General features: G+C 49.5%; 1 protein-coding gene across 2 annotated transcripts in view; it reads right to left on the bottom strand.

Annotated features, from left to right (window-relative positions):
- Positions 1 to 25,225, bottom strand: part of SH2B2 (SH2B adaptor protein 2) — a 66,575-nt gene that overhangs the window by 3,647 nt on the left and 37,703 nt on the right. For both annotated transcript variants that reach the window (XM_048824340.2, XM_048824341.2), the window contains exons 3-8: positions 18,830 to 18,931; positions 12,333 to 12,424; positions 9,271 to 9,365; positions 7,304 to 7,489; positions 6,409 to 6,602; positions 2,700 to 2,871 (exon numbers count right to left, since the gene is read on the bottom strand). In XM_048824340.2, the coding sequence (XP_048680297.2) occupies positions 2,700 to 2,871; positions 6,409 to 6,602; positions 7,304 to 7,489; positions 9,271 to 9,365; positions 12,333 to 12,424; positions 18,830 to 18,931 (841 nt within the window). The remainder of the gene's footprint in view (positions 1 to 2,699; positions 2,872 to 6,408; positions 6,603 to 7,303; positions 7,490 to 9,270; positions 9,366 to 12,332; positions 12,425 to 18,829; positions 18,932 to 25,225) is intronic.

The raw sequence follows: 25,225 nt of genomic DNA, 5'->3' as shown, positions 1-25,225 counted from the left end.
TCTCCGTCCCCAGGGCACATACAGCACAGGGATGCTTGCCCCGCACAGCCCTGCCAATAAGCTTTGCACTCACATGAAACCTGTCATCAGAGAGTCTCATGTGCTTTACACAGGTGAGTGTCATTAGCCCCAAGTGACAGGTGGGGAAACTGAGGCACCCATGGGGTAGGTGGAGGGGGTCTTGTCCAAGGTCACCCAGCAAGTCAGTGACCGTCAGGACTTCAGATCTGCTGCAGATCTTCCAACTCCTAGACTCTAGGTGGCGTGATCTCTCCTAACCTCAACCAGTTGAAATATGGAGCCAGGTCCTGGGAGTGGCCATGCATGCGAGGAAGGGCAGAGTGGTACTGGGATGGGCTGCTCTATCAACTAAGGTGCTAGCTCATTGTCTTTGTCCATCTCACAGCGCTTTGCAGACTCCGGCTCGACCTCACAGCGCCCAGGCTAGGCAAGGAAGCAGGCGGGATCACCAGAGACACGGCGGGCAAGTCACTACATGAAGTCAGCGGGCGAGCTGAGAAAGACATCAGGTCTCCCGAATCCCACTCCAGCACTTTAACCGTGGCTCCTCGCTGCAGATCCCCCAGTGGTTCAGACTCCAGTGCTCGGATGCCAGGAGCTACATCCTGTCCCTCCCAGCCTCTCCCACTGACCCGAACGAATCTGCTCTCAGTTAATTTGGGTCTTGGCCAATATGGAGACAGCCACCCTCTCAGTCTGCTGCGTGAAGCCACGCAACCCACATTGCCTGCAGGGGGTGAGCGCAGGTATGCGCCCTTCCTTGCAGGCCTCCGAGGGCAAAGGGGTGTCTCCTGCCCAGCCAGGGGTGGCTCCTTCTCCCCAAGCACAGTGGCACAGTCCCTCCGCTCTCATGGCGATGCCCCAGTCTGCCCCAGATACAGCTGGGACAGCACCGGGCTGCGTAGGCCTCACCTCGGAAGCCCTGTGCATTGCTAACACAGCAGAGGATTGAGACGCTCGTGCAGCTGAAATGCCTCCAAGGGGAAAGGGGAGCACAAAAATCGATGGGGCCAAGAGGCGAGGGGGAGGGAGGGCAGAAAGCACCAGCGCTGTGACTTTGCCCCTTCTATCTCCAACTGCACAAGCGCTCTGTGGGTCTGGATGGGACGTGCGGCCTATCACCCCCCTCTCCTCAATCAGCCCTAGATGGGGATCTGGAACAAGATCAGGCCCATCACGTTTGGATCATCTTGAGCAGATCCCCCTTCACTGCAGTAGCGGGGTGTGGGGAGGCCAGCAGCTGGTGGCAGCACGTCCCCATCAGAGGGATTGAGGGGTGTGGGTAACAGCCCAGAGGCACGGGGACGCTGCACAGATCTGGTGGCTCCCCAGAAAACCAGGCAGGTCTTGGGGGAAAACCAAAGTCCTTGGGGGACTGGACTCCCTGCCACTTCCTATGCAGACAGAAGGAAGCCTGTCTCCCTGGGGAAGAACTGGGAGACAACACTGAGCCCCATATTAAGGCTATGTAGGGGAGCACTGACCTCTGTATCATGTTACGGCCCCCATTGCTCATTTGAGGAGTGGGTTTTAAATGCATCCACCCTTCCACCCTATGCCAGTTTGGAGGCAGCTCAGCCCCAAACGAGAACATCCCCTCCGGACAAGAGGTGCTCAGGGCCCTCGCCCTGTTCAGCCCCTCAAGATCTGATCAGACGCATGGACACAGGTAATCAAATCCTTCCCACAAGGTCCCGCCTAATTGCATCTCGAGTGATTTCACTCTCCCTGCCTCATCAAGTATGTGCAACAGGCCACTCAGCACATCCCTTATCACCGGAGCAGAAAATACACACACTGGCCCCCAGCATGCTCTTCCTACAGCTCATGGAGATGGAGATGGATACACACACAGAGCTCCTTTAGATTTTTTTATATATGAAGGCAGCACCTCTAGTGGTTAGAGCAGAACACTGGACATCTGTAAGGCCAGGTACATGGTTGTCAGCCGGGACTGAACCTTGGACCTCTGGATGCGAAAGCCCGCACCACTTCTGCCTGAGCTAAAAGGAGCTGGATCTGCTAGCCAGGGCTGTAGCAGGCTCAACCTCTATATATGTCCGGGCCATCACTAGAAGGGGCACATCCACATCCAGGATGCTGGGTTTCTATTCTAATCCCTTGCTGTGTGACCCTGAGCAAGTCATAATCTCGCTGACCCTCACTTTGTCTCTCTGTAAAATGGGATAATAGACACAGACCCACTTTCATACCATGCTTTGAGATCCCTGGATGAGAGATACCAGACATTATGTTGTGGAAGTTCTCTCTGGAAATCCACCCCAGCCCATATCAAAGGGCGCCAGCCTGTAAAGCCAGCTTGGTCCTTCTAGCCAGGGAATCTTGGACACCACCATTCCTGAGCTGGCTGCTGGTCAGAAGAACTCAAGGGCTAAGTGAAGTGCTCCTAGCCCCACTCCCCAAGGGTCAGCATAGGGGCAACACCTTAGAATAAGCAGGACAGCTTTTGGGAAATGGTACTGGAGGAGAAAACACGAGAGAGTCTATTTCTTTTGGATGTTTGCAGGGAACTTGGTGCAAGCACGTTTCTCTTGGAGACGGCCCTGACCCCAAGTCCTAGGATCACATCCGGATATGAGCTCTGACCCATCTCCAGCTCTCCTCACTCATCTCCTGTGCAGGATCACGAGGGATGCTGTGCTAGCCGGGTGACCTACCAGAGAAGGGGCCCTGCGCCACAACGTAGCTGCGGAGAGTGATGTCAGCTGAGCCGCCGGACTCCAGGGGGATGGGGTGGGTGTGGAAGTGCCGCAACATATCGAAGATGGTCTGGAACCAGAGGTGCTGCACATGGCACTGGCCGTTCTCGTTCAGGGATAGCCGGAGGTGCTGCAAGAGAGGGGCGCAGTGAAGCAGATGGGCCGAAGGGCAAGTCCACAGCTGCCGTGGATACTGACCCAAGTGTTATTTGTGCCACAGACCGTGCACATGGCTTGGTTCCTTCATGTGCTGGGTAGAGCGTTTACAGCTCCCCCAATCCAAAGGCTACTGGTTATCTACAAACAAAATTGTTTTTTCCGCTTCGCTAGCAATTTGGCTCAAAACAGGAAGATCTCACGTTTCAGAGCTGATTGAAACTGATTGGCTGCCAAGCAACAGTTGCTATGACCCATTCAGAAAGCGTCTGGTCAGGGAAGCTGGCCTTTTGGGTTACCAGCAGCATGAAACAGAAGTGTTCTTTGAGAAGAGGGGGAAATAAAAAGGAAAGCACCTTTACCAAAGAACACTGGAATAGAGGCTGCACAAAGAGAACACCCAGCAGAGAGCTTCTGCTCTGGGACCTTTCACTGACACTCACCCAGCTGCATGCAAGTTAAAGTGCAACCGACTTGTAATGCAAGACATTTGCTGGGAAATCAAAGGCTAGTTCCCACTTTCTGCAGTGGAGTGGCCTGTTAAAATGTTCTAGTTTCACCCCTATGGGGCAGTATTCCTTATAAACACTGCACATTTAAATGCCTTTTCTAAGTTGCAAGTCCCTCCTGTGAAGCGTGAGGTTCCTCTGCGCAGCTCCTACCAAACTCGGGGGGGTGGGAGGGGTGTTTATTAGTAAACAATTAGGTTCTAAAAATAAAACAAAAATGTGTATGCAACAAGAGCTTCCTTTCTTGGGTCCTGACCCTGAGAGGTGCTGAGCACGCACAATGTTCCCTGAAACCAGTTGGAAGAGAGTGCTCAGCATCACTCAGGATCAGGCCTGCCATGACTTGCCAAGGCTAACACTTGCCAGGGGGACATCCCCTTCAGCCCTGCAGAGTTGAGAGTGCTCAGAGCCCCCTGAGCCCTAACCCATTTCAGGAATGTGTCCCTTTCCCCGTCACCCCAACCCAGGGCTTAGCAGGGTGGCTGCTGGAACAAGCACCCCCCTGCCATGTCTAATAAGAGAGAGGATTTGCATTCAGCTCTGCCACTGAAACCTCACAGGTTTCTACTTCACTGAACCCCCTCAGACTTCATCCACAGCACCATTCAGGCGAGTGCCTTTCGCTTTCACGCACCAGGCCAGGAACCTGTGCAGCCAGCCCCAAAGGGCTAATAGATCTCTCCATGGGAAATTACCTAGCGGCGTCACCAAGGGGAGAACTGATGCCTCTTCGCTAGAACGTGGACACTTGCAAGAGTTATTGCTACCATACCGAGCCACTCAGGCTGTCCCAGCATTGAGGGCCATCGATGCCAAGCAGAAACAGAAACAGAATAGGAATAAAAGGGAGGCTTTTAATCCAGTGATCTCAAAGCACCTTAGAAAGGGAGCCAAGTATCAGCCCAGTTTTGCAGAGGAGCTGGGCAGAAAGGGGTTGAGTAAGCTGCCCATGGTCACTCAGTAAGTCAGTGGCGGAGTCGGGAATAGTCTGCAGATCTCCAGAGTTGTCCCCTGACAGAGTCGCATAGTCCGTGCTTAACCTGGGGCACGTGAGTCATACACCGCATAAAAAGGGGTCTGTGTTAGACACACACACAAAAACAGCCAGCAAGAACAAACAGGCTTTATATTTAAAAAAAAAACAAAAAAACAGGCCTTGCTCTGATCTTCCTATTGTGCTGTTCCTGGCAGGCTGGCACTGGGATAAGGAGCTGCCAGCATTGTTTCTTTTAAAGCCTTCCTGCCTTAGCAGAGCAGCAAGCGCTGTCAAATCTGCGAGATGCATTTCGGTGGCTCAGCATTTCCACTCCCCCAGCTTCATGTTCGGAGCAGCCAGACTGAGAGCCCTAGATAGCGGCTGCATTTCTCTTGGGTGGGGGGGCCAGGGGTGGGAAGGCGGTTAACGCTCGCTTGGGAGCCGAGCCCGGAGACTAAACTGCGTGGGCTATTGGCAAAGTGGGTGGTTTGGGGTCCCCTTGGGCATTTTATTCTCTATTCATTAGAGCTGGTCTGGCAGGGCCCCCTCTGGCAGCATCTTAAGCCTACAGGAAGCTTTCACTTCCTCCGACACGCTAATCCTCCAGGGCTGCTCTCAGTCCTCTCCCTGCACCGAGCAGCTCATTCACTCTCCTCTAGCAGCCTTGCTTCCCACTGGCTCCCTGGGCTGCTCTAGGTGGCTAACATCCAGCTTCCTTTAGAGCCCCCCAGGCTTCTTTCACAAGGGGTTTGGTAGCCCCAGTGTCCTGGCTACATTCCAATTCTGGTAACCACCTGACAATCCCTTCCTCGCTTTCGACTGGATCCAAGACCCTCACATCGCTCTCTGGGGACGTCTTCACTGCAGCTAGAGGTAGACATACGCGCACTAACTTTGATCAGGCTGTGTAGCTGGGGCAGCGCAGGTGGCAGGAGGGGCTAGCCACCCTGAGTACCACCCCGTCTGAGACCTAGGCCCGTACTCAGGCCATTGGCCCACCCTGCAGGTACATTGCTACTTTTAGCATGCTAGCTCAAACAAAGCTAGCACATGTATATCGACTCAATGTACCCTCCGTACTAACCTGTAGCTCAGTATTTCTGTGCCCTGTTAAAAGGGGTCAGCGTTCCACCCCAGAGAGAGCTGCATTTCAGTGATGGTGAGCTAATCCCTGTTCATGACATAGATCTTCATCTTGCTTTCAGTACAAGGGTGTCACTTCCACTGAAATCAATGGGAGCTTTGCCTAGAGAATCTGGGGGCAAAACTGATCTGTAGTGTTGTAGCCCAGTAGACCGGGCACTGGACTGGGACTCATGACACCTGGGCTCTATTCCCAACTCTGCCATTGGCCTGCTGGGGGACATGAGGGAAGTCATGTCCCGCCCTGTGCCTCAGTTTCCCCACCCATAAAAAGGAGATGATGATACTGACTTCCTCTGTAAAGTGCTTTGAGATCTAACAATGAAGAGAGTGACTAGTAGTAGTTTGTGGAGTGCTTCCAATTCTGGTAACCACCTGACCATCCAGACCTCTGGATGAAAGGCCACACATAAACGTTAGCTCTTTTCATTCCCTCTTATGCAGCACAGAACTAAAGAGATGGAGAACCACTGTCCTAATTTGTTATGCAGCATGGCCGTGTGTTTTAAACAGCTGCAAAGGTGGCCACATTTCAGCCACAGGTGGAATGGATCTTTGTACATCATTCTGGGATGAAAGGCGCTTTCAAGGGTTGGAGGATTATTCATGTTTGGGGATCTCGGCAATCCCAAAAAAGCCCAGTCAATAATGACACTTCCGAGCATCTTTTTAGAAGTCAGCAGAGCTATCCTGCTTCCGAGCCCCACTGTAATCAGACAGGTAGGCCAGAGACAGGCCCCCGTCCTGCTTCCTGCTCGCTACATATTGGACTGACGCTGAGAGGTGGAAAGACAAACGAGGGATAGCATCAGAGAACGGTGGGTGAGTGCGGCTAGTGCAGTTCTAAAACCATTTAAATAACAAGCATCACAATGGCACTTGCCTTTGCTTTCCCCTGGAAGTTAAAAGTCAGCACATATTCGCCTGGTCGAGTTTCACTCTGCCGAATGACAAACAGACCGTGACTCCTGGCCCCACCGAAGAGCACCAGCTGGGCGGCTTTGATCCGTGACAGCGTCCCGTGGAACCAGGGGAAATCTGAGAGGTTGATCTCCGCTTCTGTCTCGCTTTCCTCCCCTGTACAGTTGGAAAGGGGTAAAAGAAAGGCAGTTTAGAGAGGGAAATGGTTGTCTTTCAAAAGGGACGGCAGCAACAGTGAATAGACCGCAGGGCTCTGGCAGAGGACGTTCTGGCTATTCCAGAAGGATCAGGATCAGGATCATATGCTGGGAAGATGACGTCTGAGTCAAATACAGAGGATTGTGTTGTAAATGTGCACCTGTAGCTAAGCAGGCTGGCTACTGGGTGCTCCTCTCAATTCCACTGAAAGAGTGGCCAGGCACGGCAGAAAAAGGGTTTCTATATTAAACCAATGGGCTCTTCTGGCTGGGAGCAGCGGGGCAAGGTTAGAACGGAGTGCACTCGTCCCTCCCTGCCTGCCTATACAACCTCCCCATCAGCTTTATTCCTGGGTGCACACCTCCTCCCTTTTTGCCACTGGGCACACCCACCCTATGTATGGGCACCTCATGTACACACCTGTCCCCATGAACACCCCTTTAATTCCCCACCTCCACCCTTCCCCCTCACACCCTTCTCTCTAATCAGAATGCAGCAGTTCTGCTCAGGATTTGCTCAAGAGACCCACGTTGCATTGCAATGGGATTTTCCCCTTTTCTTCTATCAGTTGTGTCACATACAGCAAATCAGTTGGAAGGTGGCCAACGTGGCTACCTCCCTTCCCACCCCCCCCCACCCCCCCGGAGCCTTGCAGGTACCTGCTAAATGACTGCTAGTGGCTGGTGACTCCACGGTCTGCAGGAAGTTTTCCAGTGGTACATGGGCCAGGTGTTCCCCCAAGGAGTCCCTGGCCCTGCCATGCGGGGGTGAGATGACAGTGGCAGCGGTCGGGGTGGTGGTGTGGGTGGCAAGCACAGAACATCTGTCTGGAGTCCTGTGCACACCTGAAAGGAAGGCAAGCTTTAACGGCTTAAAGCTCAGAGTTTCTCTGCGAATCAACCCACAAGCACCTGTCACGGACCAACAAGATCGGTGCTACACCCTCAACTTTGGAGCAGTCTCTTCGGGGAACCCTTCAATGGGCCAGACCCACAAAGGGTCTCACTCCTCCTTCAGGGCAGGCCATGCAGCCTCCCAAGACTGAACCTCGGGGGCTCCAACACTCCTGCTTCACGCCGCGAGATCTGCTCAGCGAGTCCAACTGAGATCGACACCTGGTAGAGACCTGTCCACCCACCAGGGATTCATGCACCTCACCACGTATTTACGGGGACACTCAGGCAGTGTTGTCAACACAGGTGGGTTTATTAGTCACCTGGAGCACAGCGGAGGAAGTCCTTAGGTTAGCGCAGAGGAATGAGGGTTAAAGCATAGCCTGGTCTGGCTAGCCCAGAGCCCCAGCCAAGCTGTAAAACTCCATTTTCCGGCTCTGTCTCTCGCAATCTGCCTTCCTTAGCCCGTTCCCAGGTGAAAGAGCTCCCTGCTTACTCCAGAAGCCAACACTTTATCCCCCCACCTCACACCTTCCAGCCCTTTGTTCTCAGGCTGGGGTCTTTGCTCAGGGTCCCTGCTGACAGGTGCGGGAACTGCATCTCCCTCTGGGTTGCTGCATACTGGGTCAATGTCTGGTTGACTGGGTTTTCCATTGATACAGGCTTGATTTGTCTCTTGCTATAGTGTCACCTTGGCCAGTTCTTTTCAGGGACACATTCAGGCTCAGGCAGCTAGGCAAAACACACGCACACACTCTAGGTCACTTAGCCTGCCCTCAGAGACAGCTTGGGCCTTTCCCCACCCTCACTGGGTAGCCATGCAAAATATAAGGGAAACTGAGGCAAACAGAGGATTCATAAAAATGTTATAGAAAATCCCCACGTTGTCAACACCACATTCAGTAATAACGGACGTGGTGTATTGTCCTCTATACGATCTGCTCCTACTAGAGAGAGAAAGGGAGACAGTTGGCTGGGTTAGTTTGTAGGGTTAGTTAGTTGGTCACCCTAGAGACTGCAGTCTTCCATTTACCCAGAGAATGGGTCCAGACCAGCAGAGCCACTTTAATCCTTCCCCACATCACCCTGACAACATGCTACTCCCCTGCCCCAGAAGAACAACCGCGAGAAGTAAGAGAGGGTAGTTCAGTCTCAGACAGGCCATTCACTGTGCAGCTGCTCTGCTGTGACTAGTGACAGTGGTGCCAGGATGCCTCAGTAGGAGCTGGACAGAGACCCAAAACTCATCTCACACTCAGCAATGAAGTTTTGGTCAACAGAAATGGGGCAGATTTGAAACAGAAGCCAGAGTCTCCATGTGCTGGTCTCAGTCCCCCATTTCTTTAGGGATAGGCAGCAAGGGAAGGCTGCTGGGGTCAGGCTAGGATCAGCTTGATTTAGTTTGGGATTGTCCTGCTTTGAGCAGGAGGTTGGACTAGATGACCTCCTGAGGTCCCTTCCAACCCTGATATTCTATGATCAGCTGCTGGCTACAGGGCACATGAAAGCGAGTCAGAACGGCCAGATACTTGGCCTGCATCCCTCGCCTGTCAGATCAGGGTGGCTGCATCATGAACAAGAACAGATCCCAAAGGAGAGCGGAGTTGCTCCCACATTTTATGATCTTTTCTTTTGTTGTCAGCTGCATTCTCGCCTTGAAACCCAACCCAACACCACAAGATGCCAAACATCTGAACCCAACGTTTCTGGTGATTTTCTCCGGGTGCCCTTACCATCGGCCAGAAATTCACAGCTGCAGGAGGGTACCCTGCCTGGCAGGCAGGCTCCCTGCACACAGGAGGAAAGTTCAATATCATCTCCGCTGTCCCTGCAAGGAAAAAACAGAGCAGATGGTCATGTGCAGGCTGTCACTCTCTGCAGGCACAAGCCTCACCGGGGATGGGGTGAGCGGGGAAGAATTTCCACTCTCAGGTAGGAACCATGGTTCATTTGACTAATCTTATAATTCTGGGTAAATTCAAGCTCCATGCACTCAGTTGGGTGCTCTGGATCACATTTCTAGTGTCTGTAGAGGGGAGGGATAGCTCAGTGGTTTGAGCATTGGCCTGCTAAACCCAGGGTTGTGAGTTCAATCCTTGAGGGGGCCATTTAGGGATCTGGGGCAAAAATTGGGGATTGGCCCTGCTTTGAGCAGGGGGTTGGACTAGATGACCTCCTGAGGTCCCTTCCAACCCTGATATTCTATGATTCTATGATTCTATGTACCATGAAACAACGGGCCCCAGCTCTGCCAGATGGCTGCAGTACCCTGCTTGCCAGTCCCTGGGATGCAGGCCAAGCTCCCATGCTGGCCAATCATGGCGGCGACTCGGAGGCCATTTGGGTCAGAAACAGAGTTCAAAGAAAGCATCTGGGATCGAATGGATGGGGGAAGGTAGGGGAAGCAGAGCAGGCAGGAGAGATGAAAGCAGGCCAACTCCAGAGGTGGAGGACACCCATCTAGAGATGGAGGAGCCAATGTTTAGCATCGGGGGTGGAGTGGGAGCAAGACAGGCCTGGTGGACCTTGAGACAAGATCTCTTGGGGTGACGGCAACAGCCAGTCCAACAGCGGGAAGTTTGACCAAATGACCCCCTATGGGAGCAATGCCTGTGCACATCCCTGACCATCAGCTGACTCCCCCTGTCAGTCATAGCTGTGCCCGCCCCTTTAGCCTGACGCCACTGTCATGCAAAAAGCCACGCTCTCTTGAAATCCTATATTTAGCCTGGACGCTCCCGATTGCCCCATTGTGGTGAGATACGCACACCGGTCTCCGTTAGTCTTGGAGCAACAGCCTCTAGCTGAACCAGGAGGACACGTGCTAGCAGGCAGCTCAGGAAGCGGTTTGTGTTGGCGGTAAGTGTTTGGGAGGGAGCAGCTGAATTATTTAGTAAGCAGTGAATGAATCAGCAGTCGGAGTCGCTCAACTGCAACCCTTAAAAAAGAAACCACCTCTGCAGAAAATGCGTTGACAGGGCACTGACGAGGTTTCCGATTCAAACCCTTGGCAAGCACGGCACTCACAAGATGAATGAAAATTCACTCTTGGTGCTCACCAGGCGTGTCCATGTCTTAAATATCTCAGAGTGCTCTACAAACACGGGCCCTGATGTTGCAAATACTTATCCCCGTGGTGGTTAGCTCTGAGCCCACAAAGGGTCCACAAAGGGCTGCAGGGCTGCTCAAGTGCTGGAAGTTAAGCACATGCATGCCCGTTTGCTGGATCAGGGCCCTTACTCCATTGCATATGGGGAGAGAGCCGCACAGAGATGTCAAGCTGCTTGCTCAGAGTCACAGAACATGGCAGCAGCAGAGCCAGAGGTCCTGGCTCCCATCCATTGCCTTAGCCCCTGGATAACACTCTTTACAAGCTGCAGGGCAGTGACCAAAGTGCATTAATGTGGTCCTCTAGACTCCAGAAAGCCCTTTGACACCAAAACCCTTGACTGTTCTGTGGGCTGGGTGCTCTCAGCTGAGGGCTGCCGGATGCTCTTTCTAGCAAAGCAGAACGTGTACAATGTGCTCCCGAGACGGGGAGTCAATAAAAACCAACAGACCCCACCTTTCGCAGTTCCTCTCTTCACATCTGAGCCACCAGGGGATTTTTTCCTCCCCTGTGAACAGCTTAGTATTTCAGACATGTTTGGAATTAGAATGGAGCCTTATGCCGCGGAAAGGCAGCTAAAGCCAAAGCAAATAAGTCTATTTGCTACTGTGAGATGTTTGTTAAGGTATTTTAACCTTTTCCATGATCTCTTGAGGAGTCAAACCCTCCCCTCCCCCCCAAACCCTCAGTGAGACGAAGACAATCTTCTACAGCATCTTGCAACCTAACGGATACCATACCAAGCTGGTTGTAGGCTGCACACATAGGAATCACTGCCTGTCAGTGAAACCCAACCGCCTCTGGGGAGGAACGCAGCAGCTGTCTAAACCGTAGCACTCCACAACAGCGTAGGAGAGGATGTGAAGACAAACGCTGTATCCAATTGCAACTGCAGGCAGAACGAGACTGTAACCCACTGGTTAGTGTGTGCAAGACATCCAGGATTCCAGTCACAGATAAGCCCCCACTTATGTGATGGCCACTATATTAGTGGACACACTGGGGATTTAAACTAGGAACTCCAGAGCTACAGACATGGGCTGGTTCAGCTAGAGGGACAAACCTCTGTAGCTGCTGGCTGTAACAGGCTCAGATCCCCTGCGGCTCAGGCACCGAGCGGGACCCCAACACACACTCAGCAGTGGGTCACGCAAGCACTGGGAGTGTTTGGGGCCTTGCTTCGTCACAGAGATGATGGCTGGTTAGTACCAGGGTTTCTCTTCCAGTCAGCTGTGTCTGAACGCTGTTCCCAGTCTGCCGGGGCAGTAGATTGGTTGGTCACACAATGACTAACGCTAGCCAACCTTTTATGAACAAATTTTGTTGTTGAAAAATGGGCTTTTAAAAAAAAAAAAAAAAGCATTTTTGGGTGAAAAAAATCATTGACTTTTTTCATTTTTCTTTCTCTCTATCTGAGCACCTCACCATCTTTATAATGGATTTATCCTCACAACACGTCTGTGAGGTGAAGCAGTGTTGTTATCCCCATGTTACAAATGGGGAACTGAGGTACTAAGAGACTAAAGGACTTTCCCTGGGTCACACAGAATGTTTGTAGCAGAGCAGGGACGGACTCTAGCTCTCTTGGGCCCAGGCGGTGCTCAAACCCCTGGATAATCCTTCCTCTTCTGAGGTAAAGAGGTGCTTTTTGAAACAGGGAGGGCAGCTTCCTCAAGTGAGCCTTACCCGGGGTCTATGCAGTCCTGGATATCTGCCACCCAGGAATGTTTCTGGAGGGAGTCAATGGTTTCCAGAATATACTCAGCACCATTCTCCACCTAGATGGGGAGAAAAGGGTGGTGGGGGAGAAAAAGACGCAGTCAATTTACAATTCCTTTACCTGTTTAAAATAGACTCTTCCTCACTTTGCCACCCACCCCAGAGATGTGAAAGGAGAGGAGAAATAAACTGCATAGCCTCTGTTTAACAATCAGACTGGATCGTGGAGTTAAGTAAATGCTCGTATCACACCTTCACCCACCACTGTAATGCAGCCACCGCTCTGGAGCATGGGCAGCTGTTAAATACCTCACAGCACATCAGTTCGAAATGGGAAGTGAAGGAGCATATCGTGTCCAAAAGAAATTATGATATGGGATGAAAGGGGATATTTTCAGGCATTTGACTGTAACTACCTAAATTGGAATTAGACAGAACTCTGGGGCGAACATCCCTACTTCTGTGAAATGTGCCATGGGATTTTTAATGGACATGACTTCAGTGTAAAGGCTCATCTGAAAAAGACAGCCTAATCCCAACACCACAATACCCCCTAACTCCATGCTGGAACATTAGCTCAACACTGACTCAAAGGAAAAAGCCCACTTACTGATCAACCAGCCTCACTTCCTGCAGTACCCCAGGCTTTCTTTGAAGGTCTCTCTTCCACATACTGACCAGGCCCAACTCTGTTTGTTTTACCACATTGGATGCCACAGCCAGAGGCAGTATGGCCAACCCCAAGTGTGCAAAAAATCACAAGTCAGAATTAGCAATGCCATCCCCAGCAGATATGCCAAGGATAAGCCGGTGATTACTCCATTCCTGTGATTTACCTCACAGTAAGTGAAACTGATACCTAAACTTTAAAAGAAATAACACAAAATATGCCTGGAAGATTTGGGGATTCTTAAATCGTTTGAACAAATGGAAAGGAAACAAAACACAGTGTTTAGATATCTTGCAAGGCACTATTTTTCTTCACAGTGAAAAGAAATGTAAGCATACAAAAGGGAGTGCTCAGTTAAAGGGTGTATAAATACATTTTGGCTGAAAGGAGAGACAAATTGCAGAGCCAATTTACAATAGAGGTCCTCTGAACTAGGGGGAAGGTTTTCCATCCACAACTATCTGCATTTCCTCTTCCCTCCATCATAAACCCACTGTTGAATACAACTGACACAATTACTCCACACATCAAACGCACGTGGGAAGCTGAGAGTGGAAGCCTGCTGCTCTGGCTCAAAAGCTACAGACCTCCTCCACCTGAGGAGAGCTCCAATAGCCAGAAGAGGTAATAGGTCCCTTATCTTTGCTGGGGGTTCAGCCACTACATCAGTCACTTCCACACTTCTTCAGGGGGGCTGGAACAATTTGTAGAGTGGGGTGCTGAGAGCCATTGAACCAAACTGTAAACCCTGTTTATAATGGAAACAACTTCAAGCCAGGGGGTGCTGGAGCACCCCCGGCACCCATAGTTCCGGCACCTATGTGCCTCTTCCCAAAAGACATCTTTGCAGTGCATCATCTGGGTCCAGCTGAATTCCCCACACCCTTTCCCCACACTCGCTAATTCTTTAGGCAGAAGAGGTTTGTGGGAAGAGAGCAGTGTGTAAAGGGGGAGAAGGTGGCTCTGGGACTTTTCAGAGAGTCATTTAGTGGTCAGCACCCCTTTTAAACACTTCCCCTCCCTGAGGAGACAGAGAGCAGGATCTCAACAAGCAATTATGGGCTTTGAAACTAACAAACCAAATAAACCCTTAGGGGAAACAGGGACTGAAGCAAAGGGGAGAGCCGTTATTGTTAGGGAATTATTGGGAAAATTTAGGAGAGGAAAGAAGGTGCATTAATCCAGCTGCTATCCCAGGACACGATTCCACCTCACCCATCACCTGCCTTGCTCGCTCTGGAAAGAGAAAGTGTGAGGAACAACCTCCCCCTCCTCCCCCCCCCCCCCCACACAGCAGAACACCAAATACAAAGTTTTGTGCCTCACAAAGCCCCTTTGTCCTCATTGAAAAGGAGTGTGGGTGAAGTTTGCATAAGTTCGACTTGCCAAGGAACCACCATCCAAGGGAAAGAACCATTTCTATGGAAACCTCTGTGTGCCACGGGGCATCTAGTCAATTCAAAGCGCTTTCTTAAAGGCCTGGTAGGCAGCAGGAAGTGAAGTGCCAGGCTTTTAAATCAAACTATGGTAAAGACAAAGCAATACCATTCTACAGGCAGTTTTCCCCTTGACGTTTATGATTGTGAGAGCTTTAAACAGGCTCATCCACACAGGCAAACTGGCCTCTGAACTCTTCCTTTGAAAATATGCTTTAGGCAAACAATGGGGAAGAGGAGTGATTTAAGCAGCAATGGGATGGGGAGGGGGTGTTCTTGACTTTCATAGTGGAAGTGATGAGCACACCAGGTATCTAATAAACTCAGATGCAAGCACAAGGCTAGTGGCAGTCAGAGGAGACCGGCACTGGACCATATGTTCTTTCTCCTGCGAGGCTGTTCAAATATCACGTTAGCCCAGTATGATTTGCTGCAAGGAAGGCAAGATCTAGGGTAAAATTCTGCATGCAAACATCAGTATTTACATTAAGTGTATATAATGGGAATCACTGCAAGCCAGCCCCCCGGCTCAGCACCTCTGCATCTCTTCCCAAAAGACATCTTTGCACACGTGCACCATCTGGGTCCAGCTGAATCCCCACACACTTTCCCCACACTCGCTTAGACAAAAGAGGTTTGTGGGAAGACAGCAGTATGTAAAGTGGGGGAAGGTTCTGGCTCTTGGGCTTTCCAGGGAGTCGTTTAGTGGTCAGCGGCATGCCAATAATGTGGAATACAGACGAAAATAAGTGCAAAACTCAACTCAGCCTTAAAACTATGCAGCTGCAACTGGCACTTCCCTAATAAATGAAATGCAACAGCCATCAGGTCACCAAGCTGGTCCCGATGTCAGACAAGGAGCTAGGATTGGGGCCTGCTTTGCTCATGTGCTTGGATTCTCTCCTCATACCCCCGTTTCTGGTTTCTGTAGCTCCGATGGAGATAAATTTAAGACAGCAGCCATGGAATAGAGGCTCCGGTGGAGGTTGATTCAGAGATGAGCACCCCCTACTGAGTCACCCTCAGTGCTTGCTGCAACACAGTGCCTCCTGGCATCCCACTGGGAGCTTAGGTTGGGATCTGCCTCAGTCAGTGCCAACAGTAATAAGGCATTGCCCTAGCTTCTCATGCCCCTGATCCCCAATTGCTTTGCTAGGAGAGGGAGCATTAGCGTCCTCCTTTTAAACAACAAAGGCACAAGGAAGGGAAACAACTTGTCTCAGGTTATACCCTACACCCAGGGCAGAGAAGGGAGCAGAACCCAGGTCTTCAGCCTTAACCCACTAGACAAAGCTGCACCAGCTTGTGGGTTTGAACTGGGACCAAAAGCAAAGGGACCAAGATATCCTGAAAGTGCCTGATCTTGTGACCGTCCTCTTCTAATTCTGGGGACTGGTGTAGGTTGGAGAGTTCAGACAGGCAGCTGGATACCTGGATGCTCACAAACACATAGTGCTGGCCCAGCCCTGGAACGGATGCTGGTGCACTGGAAACATCAGGCTATTTTCACTCACGTATGCACGGTAACCTCCTGGCTGTAGCCGTAAGCGTTTCTGATCCGGCTCAATGGGGAGCGATAGTCCATTAACACAAACATCCCATAGAGAGCACCTGATGTGAAGTGGCAGCCACATTAGTCCGAGTGAAGCACTCTCTCTTTTTTATTTAAAAAAAAATTTAATTTTAACTCAGCATTCATTGCGTGCTTTTGCGCGGCGGCCCCAGATGAGCCAGATTCTAGGAGCTCTGTGTTCTGGGGGCAGGAGAGGGAGGGGGAACCTGGATGGCTGGGAATGAAACTCAGCCACAAAAAGGCAGAGCTCAGCTCCGGCTCGGGGGGGAGCCGCCTCCCAGCTCAGCAGGCAGCATAGACATTTTCCACCCCTTCTGCTTAGGCCCAGTGGGACGAAATCCCCATTTGTAGGGAGAGTTTGTTAGCAGCAGCTGCCACCAGCATGCTGTACGGGATCGCATAGCGAGCTAATTAATTGTATTTTATGGAAAACTCTTCTCTGGGGTCTCTATAGCGAGAGAGGGAGACAGACTTTTAATATCTGCTCTCCCCCAGACTCCCATCTGCTATGTGTGATTCCTCATCCCTAGAGGCTGTACAGCTTCCAATGCAAGTGAGGCTCCCACAGATCAAACAGCATCTGCCAGCCCCTTATTGATAAAACCGTCACTCCACTCTAGTGGCCTAGAACAGCAGCATTTACATACCAGGGAGCAGCTCCCCAGGAGAGGAAGCATGACTAGATCCCCCCTTGGGGACGGTCTCTGAGTGTGGATGGATTCCCCCTTTGCCAGCCAAACAGGGCTGTCTACCTAACAAATCCTTTTTTAAAAAGGGGAGAGCCTCTTCTGTAATCTCGCGATTTGGAGAGGTGCCCAGAAGGCAACCAAAGACCAAATGCAGCCTCTAAGAGGGAGAGGACAAAGCAGACAATCTTTTAGTGTACTGTTTGTCTAGAGGCCCCATTGTTCCAGGCACCATCCAAACACATAGGGAGAGAAAGTCCCTCAAAGAGATTACAGACAAGGCAGACAAAAGGTGGGAAGGGAAACAAATCAGAGGGGAATTAACTTGCCCAAGGTCACAGTGCCAGAAGTAAAATTCAGGGCTCCAGAGTGAGTTTTACTGCTGGTTAGGACAAGAAGCAAGCAATTGCTGTTCACCTACAGGGGGCTAAAAGAATGGAAAACCCTACGTGATCATTCAAGTGCACCTATCAGCTAGTGCGGGAAGATAAGTATAGGAGCAGACCTGAGGGGAGCACTTAGTTAATTGTTGGGGAATTGTAAAGTGTAGTCCAACACAGAAAAGTAACTATGCAAAAATGGCACCAAGACAGATCACTTGCATATTTAATCTGCAATCTTCAGGCTTCACTGTAAAATATTAATTCTCTTAGCTCTGCAAAATCCTCACAGCTCCAAGGGAGTAAGCAGGATTCTATTCTGATCCATGCATCGTCAACAGAATTGTTGCCCAAATTCCGGCCACAGAATCTTTGTTGCTAGAAACGGCTATTGTTACAGTGACCAAAACAGCAAGCTGGGAACTTTCTGATAAGGCAGAAAGAGCCCAGCTTAACTGGCAGATCCCAGGGTGAGGAGATGTGCATAGGGAAAATGCATCATTCTCCTTGTAAACTGAGCAGATTTGCTCCAGAAGCCAGAGAGAGAGAGAGAGAGAGAATCATACATACATGCCATTGTTATAGTCATTTTCCAGAGCAAGACAGCCCTAAGGAGTCTGGCAGTACACCAGACCTCCCCCAGCCAAAGAGAGTGGAATCTGGCCCTGATTCGGAGCCTGGGCCCTCGGAACAGAGATTTAACACCATCACCATCTTGTCTCTCTGGAATACCTTCCACTGAAAAACACCCGTGAACCAAGCCTCATGACAGCACTGCACTCGCTAAGTAATGCCACCGGTTAGCTGCCACACAGTGCTGCAGAAGGTTACCAAGCGGGGGCAGGGTTTGCCTCAGGGACAGACCTCACGAGTGACTGCTTGGGGCCACTGTGTTTAAGGGTATGTCTACACTGCACACTAAGACTGGATTCTGACTCAGATTTGAGCCAAGGCCTGCTTCTGTCCAGACACAAATCAGTCTGACTCAGGTCAGCAAGCACTCAGCACCCAGGTGGTCCTCTGATCCTGCTAGCAGGGAAGGGAAAGGAGGGCAGGAAGGGGGTCAGAGCCCGAGTCCCTGCTGTGACTCGGGTCCAAGCCTTGCCATTTTACAGTGTGGTCGCAGCTCAAGCCGCAGAGCCAAGTCAGAAGGTCTGCACGGTGTAGCATGGAAGCGTTAGCATGGCTGGGAGACCCAGATCCCGCCAATGTAAACCCAGGTTTATAATGAAGCATGAACACTCAGGTGTGGACCCAAGTCCCACAGGCAAGGGATTAGTGCGCTGTGTAGACATATCTTAAGAATCTCCACAGTCCAGCACTGTTATCAGTTCATCTGCCCCTTCCACAGTCCATAAAGATGGCTGTGGAGGAGGAGCAGCAAGACAAACGCAAGAGGGCAGTTGAATGTTAATATTATACGTGTATGCTACGTTCGGGGTGGATTAAAGCATTAGAGGATCTTCAGGCAAACAGCTGGCAGTGGCCTGGTGCATAGCTGGTTGGTGCCAGCCTTCTGCAGGGAAGAGAATACATGCCATGGATGCAAAGTTCCCTTCCTCCCTCAGTCACCTCACCATGTGACGGGAGGGAAGGGCACAGGCACCAGATCTGTGCAGTCACTGACTGCTGGGGAGTTGGGAGGAGAAGCCCAGAGCTTTGGTGGGTTCAGTACAGTCTCAAGGCATCCAGGGTGCCTTATTAGCCAAGCAGCCTTACCTTCAACACAAAGGTGTTGTCTTTGTCCGGCATCTCCAAAGGCATGGTTGTCCGGACCTCAATGATGGCCGAGAGTGGGATGCTGACCTTAGGTTTGGAAACCTGGAAGAAATAAAAGGAATGAACAGTGCCTGTAGAACAGAAGTTCTCCCAATGGGCGATACAGCCCAGCTCACAGCAAGGCAAGCTCCCTCTCCAGTCTGTGCAGTTATTAAAAAAAAAAAAAAAACAATTTCCCTCATGCGCCTGATAACTCCAAGATCTTTTAATTAAGCCAAGAGACGCCCCGGTGGAAGATAGGAGAGTTAGCGTATTTCACTGCCAACCCGCTTGCTTATTTCAGTGCCTGCTGACATTCCAGCTCTGCCGACTACATTAATGTCTCTGGGGTTTTTTTTTTAATCTCTCTCTCTTTATTAAGATGCGCTGGGAGGAAATAATGCTATCTGATCAAGGAAATATTTAGCATGCACAAAAGGCAAGGGGAGGCAGAGCCAGGAAAGGGCAGACGGATGGGGGATGTGCCAGTTTATCTGGAAGAGAGAGAGGCATTTCAGTAGGTAAGTGAAGACACATCTGCTTTGTCTATTGTAGGGAATTTTGACAAAAAGTTTCCCACTGGGGTTGCCACCGGTTCAGCTGTACCAGTAAGAGCTTTAGTGTGGATGCAGCTTTTCAACACAGCGTGCCAGAGCCTCGACTGCACTAGGGTTGAGACCCTCCACTGCTGTCAACTGAGTTACCCTGATTCACCCCAACAAGAGGTTCCCGCCCCAGGGTACCCCCTGAAACAGCTGAACTTGCTGCAGCAGCAGTGGGAATCTGCTGCTAAAATTCTTTCATGTAGACGCAGTCACATCTTTCCTCACACCCATCCCCAGCAGCAGACTCCAGAGATGCGTTTACAAACCTCAGCAAGGCCAGTTTGTCCATGGGGGGAAGAGGGTGATTGGCAATTGAAGCTGTACATTTGTAGATACTCCAGATGTGCTAGGCTCTGTACAAATACAAAAGGCAGCACAGTCCCAGCCCCAAAGACTTTATAATCTAATCTCTCCATGCCTCTGTGTCCTTACCTGTAGAGTGGGGATAAAAATTTACACCAGTTCTACACCAGGAGTGCTTTGCATGTAGCTGTACTGGAATACTACGCTGGCAAAGCACTCCTGGTGTGGCTGTAACTTACACGGCCAAAGCTGCACTTTTGCTGGTCTTGCTTATTCCAGCCCCCTAGAGTAAAACAAGCTATACTGTATTTCTCCTCCATTTCCTGTTGTACAGCGCTATGTCCCAGTGTACTGTTGGGCAGCTCATGTGTTCCACCCCAGAAGCAGCTGTTTCCTATGTCTATAAAGAGCTCCGTGATGAAGGCTCTTTACTAAGCAGTGGAAGACACTTTCAAAGTGAACCTTCTCCTCCTGTCCCCATCACTGGAAGCCAAAGGCAAGAACAAGCGATTTCAGAGGCATAAATGCTGCTCTCTTTGGGCAATGGGATGGTCTCTATACACCGCTGCAGCCCTGGTAACAGACATGCAACCTGATGCATGCTAAGCACTTTGCACACTTAAGGGCAAGATAAATAATAAGCTGCTGGGTATCTCAGCTCCAGATTTGTGGTGTCTCCTTTTTAATAGGGAGAGGGAGCATGTATAAGGGTTAAGAGCAGACAATACGGTCAGGACTCCTGCGTTCTGTTCCCAGCTCTCCCAGTGATGCGCTGTCTGGCCTTGAACAAGTGACTTGACTGTGCCTCAGTTTCCTCCATCTCCTAAATACTTACCTTCCCCTCACAGGTGTATTATGGTTGGTTGTTGCCCTCCACCCTCGAGGTGGTTGAATTTCCACAGTGCTGTATGCTGAAGACAATTCAGTCCTGCTTCCACTGAAGTCTATTTCAAAGCTCCCAGTTCCCCTGTGGTACGGGAGTGGGCCTCAAGTCTGACTGTGCAAACACTTGCTACTGAGTGTAGTACTTACTCCCATGAAACCAATGGATGTGCGGCTACTAGTAAACATTATAACTGGTAGCAAGTGTTTGCAGGATTGGGCCCTAAATATATACAACTCTTCGGAATGAAAGGTCCTATATAAACGCAACATGATTATTAGTAAAAGCTTGTCTAGTAGCACATTTGAGCAACAATCCCCAGATTTCTAGTAAATTGGCCCCTAGAATTATTACAGTTAGGGATTTGGAAGCAAGAGTTTCTCTTAACTAGACAGACAGACTGGCTAATCCTCCCTCAAGCTGTGCACTTGAATTCAAAGCAAGCATCTAGAAAAGGAATAGAAAGGCAACATAATCATCAGAAAACATGAGTTATCCCAAGTGCCTCCAGACCCTAGACGACAGAAACAGGCTCACAATGCGCATAATGCCACAGGTTTCAGAGTAGCAGCCGTGTTAGTCTGTATCCGCAAAAAGAACAGGAGTACTTGTGGCACCTTAGAGACTAACAAATTTATTTGTGCATAAGCTTTCATAAGCTACAAGTACTCCTTTTCTTCATAATGCCACAGGTTACTAATGAAGGGTTCTGTTCTCATTTTGTAAATCAGTGTTGCTGTGAAACAGGAACCAAGAGCTGCCTTTCCCTTCCCCTAAGATTTCGTTTAGCTGGGCCTGGGAGGTTCTGACCAAGTTACTGTCACTGCAAGACTCCAAATGAATGAAGGACCCTGATCTTTAGAAGTGCTGAGCACCCATAGAGCCAAGGACCACTGCACCAGCTCAGCGTCTCCCATAAACTGTCCTCTAATGCTTGTTTTGAAGCAATGAATTTGCAGAAGCTGCTGGGCTGGGGTTTTTTAAATTTTTGACCAGAGGCGGATCAGAAAAAGAGGAAGCAGCTGTTTAAAGGGAAGAAAATATGACACGAGCTCTGAGGGGTGGAAGGAAGAAGAGACTTGCTCTGACTCTTCTCAGGAACAGCAGACAAAAGAGCCAACAGAGGGAGTCTTCACCGAGTTCCCAGCCCTGCAAAAACACTGGCACATGTGAGTAGTCCCACAGAAGTCAATAAGACTCCCCAGGTCAGTAAAGTTACTCCCTGCTTAAGTGCTTGCAGGATCAGGCCCTACGCCTGAGCTGCGGTTTTAGGGCTTGCTCAGAGACTCATCACAGGAATAAATGGGGGCAGGCAATGGAGGTTTTTGTACTTTGAATCACCATCAAAACCGCTAGTATAACACCAAAAAGTAAGATGGACTGCTGCCAGGTACTTGAAGCACATTTAATTTCCCTTCATGTTTTCAATCACTGTTGCTTTGGGAAAATATACACACACCTAACTTTGTCAGAAAGTACAATATCCACGGGAGAGGGTTCTTTCTTTCTTTCTTTCTTTCTTTCTTTCTTTCTTTCTTTCTTTCTTTCTTTTTAAATGAAAACCCAGTTAGCCCCTATTTTTGTAGGACCCCCACAAAAACAAAGTAGTGTGCTCTTGTGCACTCTCAGAAGCAAAAGTTTAAGTTCTCATCCCACAAATGTACAAGAAAGCGAGGTTAACGCATCAGTGCCTCTCAAAGGGTTTGTTGGGAGTGGAAATACAGGAACATTTGACAAATGAAGACGATAGATATCATTAGGGAAAGAAATTTAAGCAAAAGTTTTCAGAAGGGTATAACGATAACAATAAAAGACAAGACTGTTTTCATAAAAAGCACTTAAAAGAGGTCCTTTTAACATTGATTTTTTTAAAAGGGGAGATAAAAACAAACCTGAAAAAATACCTATTTCCAGCTATAATATTGCTTAACAGCAGTTACTGCTCCAGCTAACCCTATGGCTGTATCAATCTGTGCATAGACTCACAAGCACTGCTCCCAGATGAGCCAATGCCAGCTATGCATCTTTCATGCCCTAACTGCTAGTGCAGAAAGAGACTCTGGGGCAGAGGGTAGGGAGCTGGGGATGGGGAGGAAGGTAATGCAGTTAAAATTAAATAAATAAATAAACAAACAAACCAACCCGCTCACTCGGTCTCCAGTTCTCTAGGGGACATTAGAAAGGTTAGAAGTCAGTGAATGGAAACCAGATATTTCACATGTTTGATGACACCCAGAATTCAGACACTATAAATGGTTTCACCCTAATGGCTTTTCCATGTGTTCTGATCCGGTATCTACATGGGGGTTTTTCCTCCAGCTCCATTTCAGGTTAATACACTGTGAGGAACAGTTTATATTGGACTCAAATATCTTCCTAAAGGGTGTATATTTCTCTCGCAACACACACACACACATACACACACAATTTTTATTGAATGTAAACATTCCTCTGCCAAGTTGTAAGCCCAAGTACAACAAGAGTAAGGACCTGATTTGCAGTCCATTTCAGATCAGTGGCTTTGAATCAGGGACTTAGTGTAGAAAATGACTCGTGAACGGGATTAGCCCTGTTCCACTGTGGAAGATGAATGAAACACAAAAACCAACAACATAAATGGCACAAAGTAAATTATCTATATTTAGTAACCTCAGATTTAATTAGTAATGACTACCTCATCTGCATAATTTATCTACTTGGAAGCATTAGTTAATGTTTCTACAGTGCTTTGAAGAGAAAAAGTGCAACGTGCATGCCAAGTAAAATTAATGTATCTCCACAGGTAAGAACTTAATTTTAAATGCAGGGTATGCTTTTTTTTCATCTCAGCAGGAAGGGTGGTCCAGCAGCCGGGGCACTAGCCTGAGACTTGAGACACCCAAGGTCAATTCCCTGCTCTTTCATGGTCTCCTTGTGTGACCTTGGGCAAGACACTTAGCCTCTCCCACGCCTCAGTTTCCCATCTGTACAATGGAGGATAATTGCACTTCCCAGCCTTACAGGGGTGCTGTGAGGGTATACACATTAAAGACAGCGAGGGGCCCAGATACTGTAATGGTGGGGACCATATGGGGCCATTCCATAATGAGGATCATTCAGTCTCTGTGTTTCAGTGTCCCCAACTCTAAAGTTGGGATAATAATTCTCTGCCACATGTTTGTGAGATGCTCAGGTACTTGACAGTAAAGAGGGACATGCAGGTAGGTAGATAGATAGATATTAAATTGCATAATGAATCTACAGTAGTTGGTTCCTTTTTCCGAAGCTTTCTTTAGGACCCTGTGGAAGGAAAAGAGTGCAGGGAAGAAAGAGATAAATAAATAAATGTTCAGGAAGGTAAGTAACTGAGAAGATCATTTGGGAAGGTGTGCTACGAAAGAGGAAACAGGAACAATATTTACTATATGGGCTAGAATGCTCCTGGCAGAGGACACTGAAGTCTTTCTTCTCTCTCATTGAAATGTTATTGGGGGGTGTGGGGTGTGGGTGTGAGAGCAAGCCTAAATGCCAGAGAAAGATTCATCACCTTACATTTCTTTAGCTCCATTCATCCCACTGGATGCAACAGCACTTTACAGACTTACCCACTGCTCCACAAACTACACACAAGAACCACTTCATCCACCTCTGAACGCAGCCAGTGCTGGAATGAAACACTGCAGCTGTTTAACAGCGCACAGGAACACGGCACACTTTTCCGGCTGAAAACTCCCCGGCAGTTAGGTAAGCAGAACAGAAAGTTGGATTTGCTTAGGACATTGGAGGCAGCATAATTATTGCTGCAAAGTGCCCTGGACCGTTAGTAATCAAATGTGTTTAGGACCTTGGCTTTGCTTCTCACCTGAAAGAGAGCGCCTCCAGCAGCAGTCTCTTAAAGCCGTCCTGGGGTATTGAGCCAGCACTGATTCAGGGGTGAGGGAGGAAGGAGTGCCACCTACCGACTTATCACTACCTGCCTGACCTGTGGGACCCTTACAAGTCTCCAATGGCCAAGGCAGCTACTGGCTATGTGCTGAAACTCTCTCTCTTCAGGATGTCGTCACTGACAATTGCCCATGGAAGCTGGGCTTGATTAGGCAAAACTAGGGAAGGTTTGGACTGGATTCCATTTAATCAAAGCCACCAAATTTCTCAGATAAAGATGTCTGAGCATACCTCAAAGGATCACAGTAGAGAAGCTACAGAAAAGGCTGAAGCAGCTACTCAGTTCTACACCCCTCACAACGTTCCCAATGTGGTTTCCTATGCATGAGCAGAGGTTCAATTTTGATTAAACTAAAAAACGGTCAGGAATTGAGGTTCCAATTTTAGCCCATCTCTAGGCGAAATCTACTATGCTGAGGGCAGGATGGGCAGGAAAGGGGGCATGGCTGGAGTTCTTTATCCCCTGTCACAGTTACCTAGCGGTACAGAGAAACCGAACCTGTCAAAAACATGGGTGTGGGGTTCACAAGTTGCCTTCCTATCTGGAGGTGGGAAGGGCTAGTCCTGGCTCTGTACTGTGTACGTCTGAAGCGTGAGTGACAGTGCTAATGGGCCGAGAGAACTCAAGACTGCTCAGGCCCA

The sequence above is a fragment of the Caretta caretta genome, chromosome 17 (assembly GCF_965140235.1).
Source record: "Caretta caretta isolate rCarCar2 chromosome 17, rCarCar1.hap1, whole genome shotgun sequence".
Classification (NCBI taxonomy): domain Eukaryota; kingdom Metazoa; phylum Chordata; order Testudines; family Cheloniidae; genus Caretta; species Caretta caretta.
Note: the sequence above shows the minus strand (reverse complement) of the source record. Positions and strands in the feature narration are given on the sequence as shown.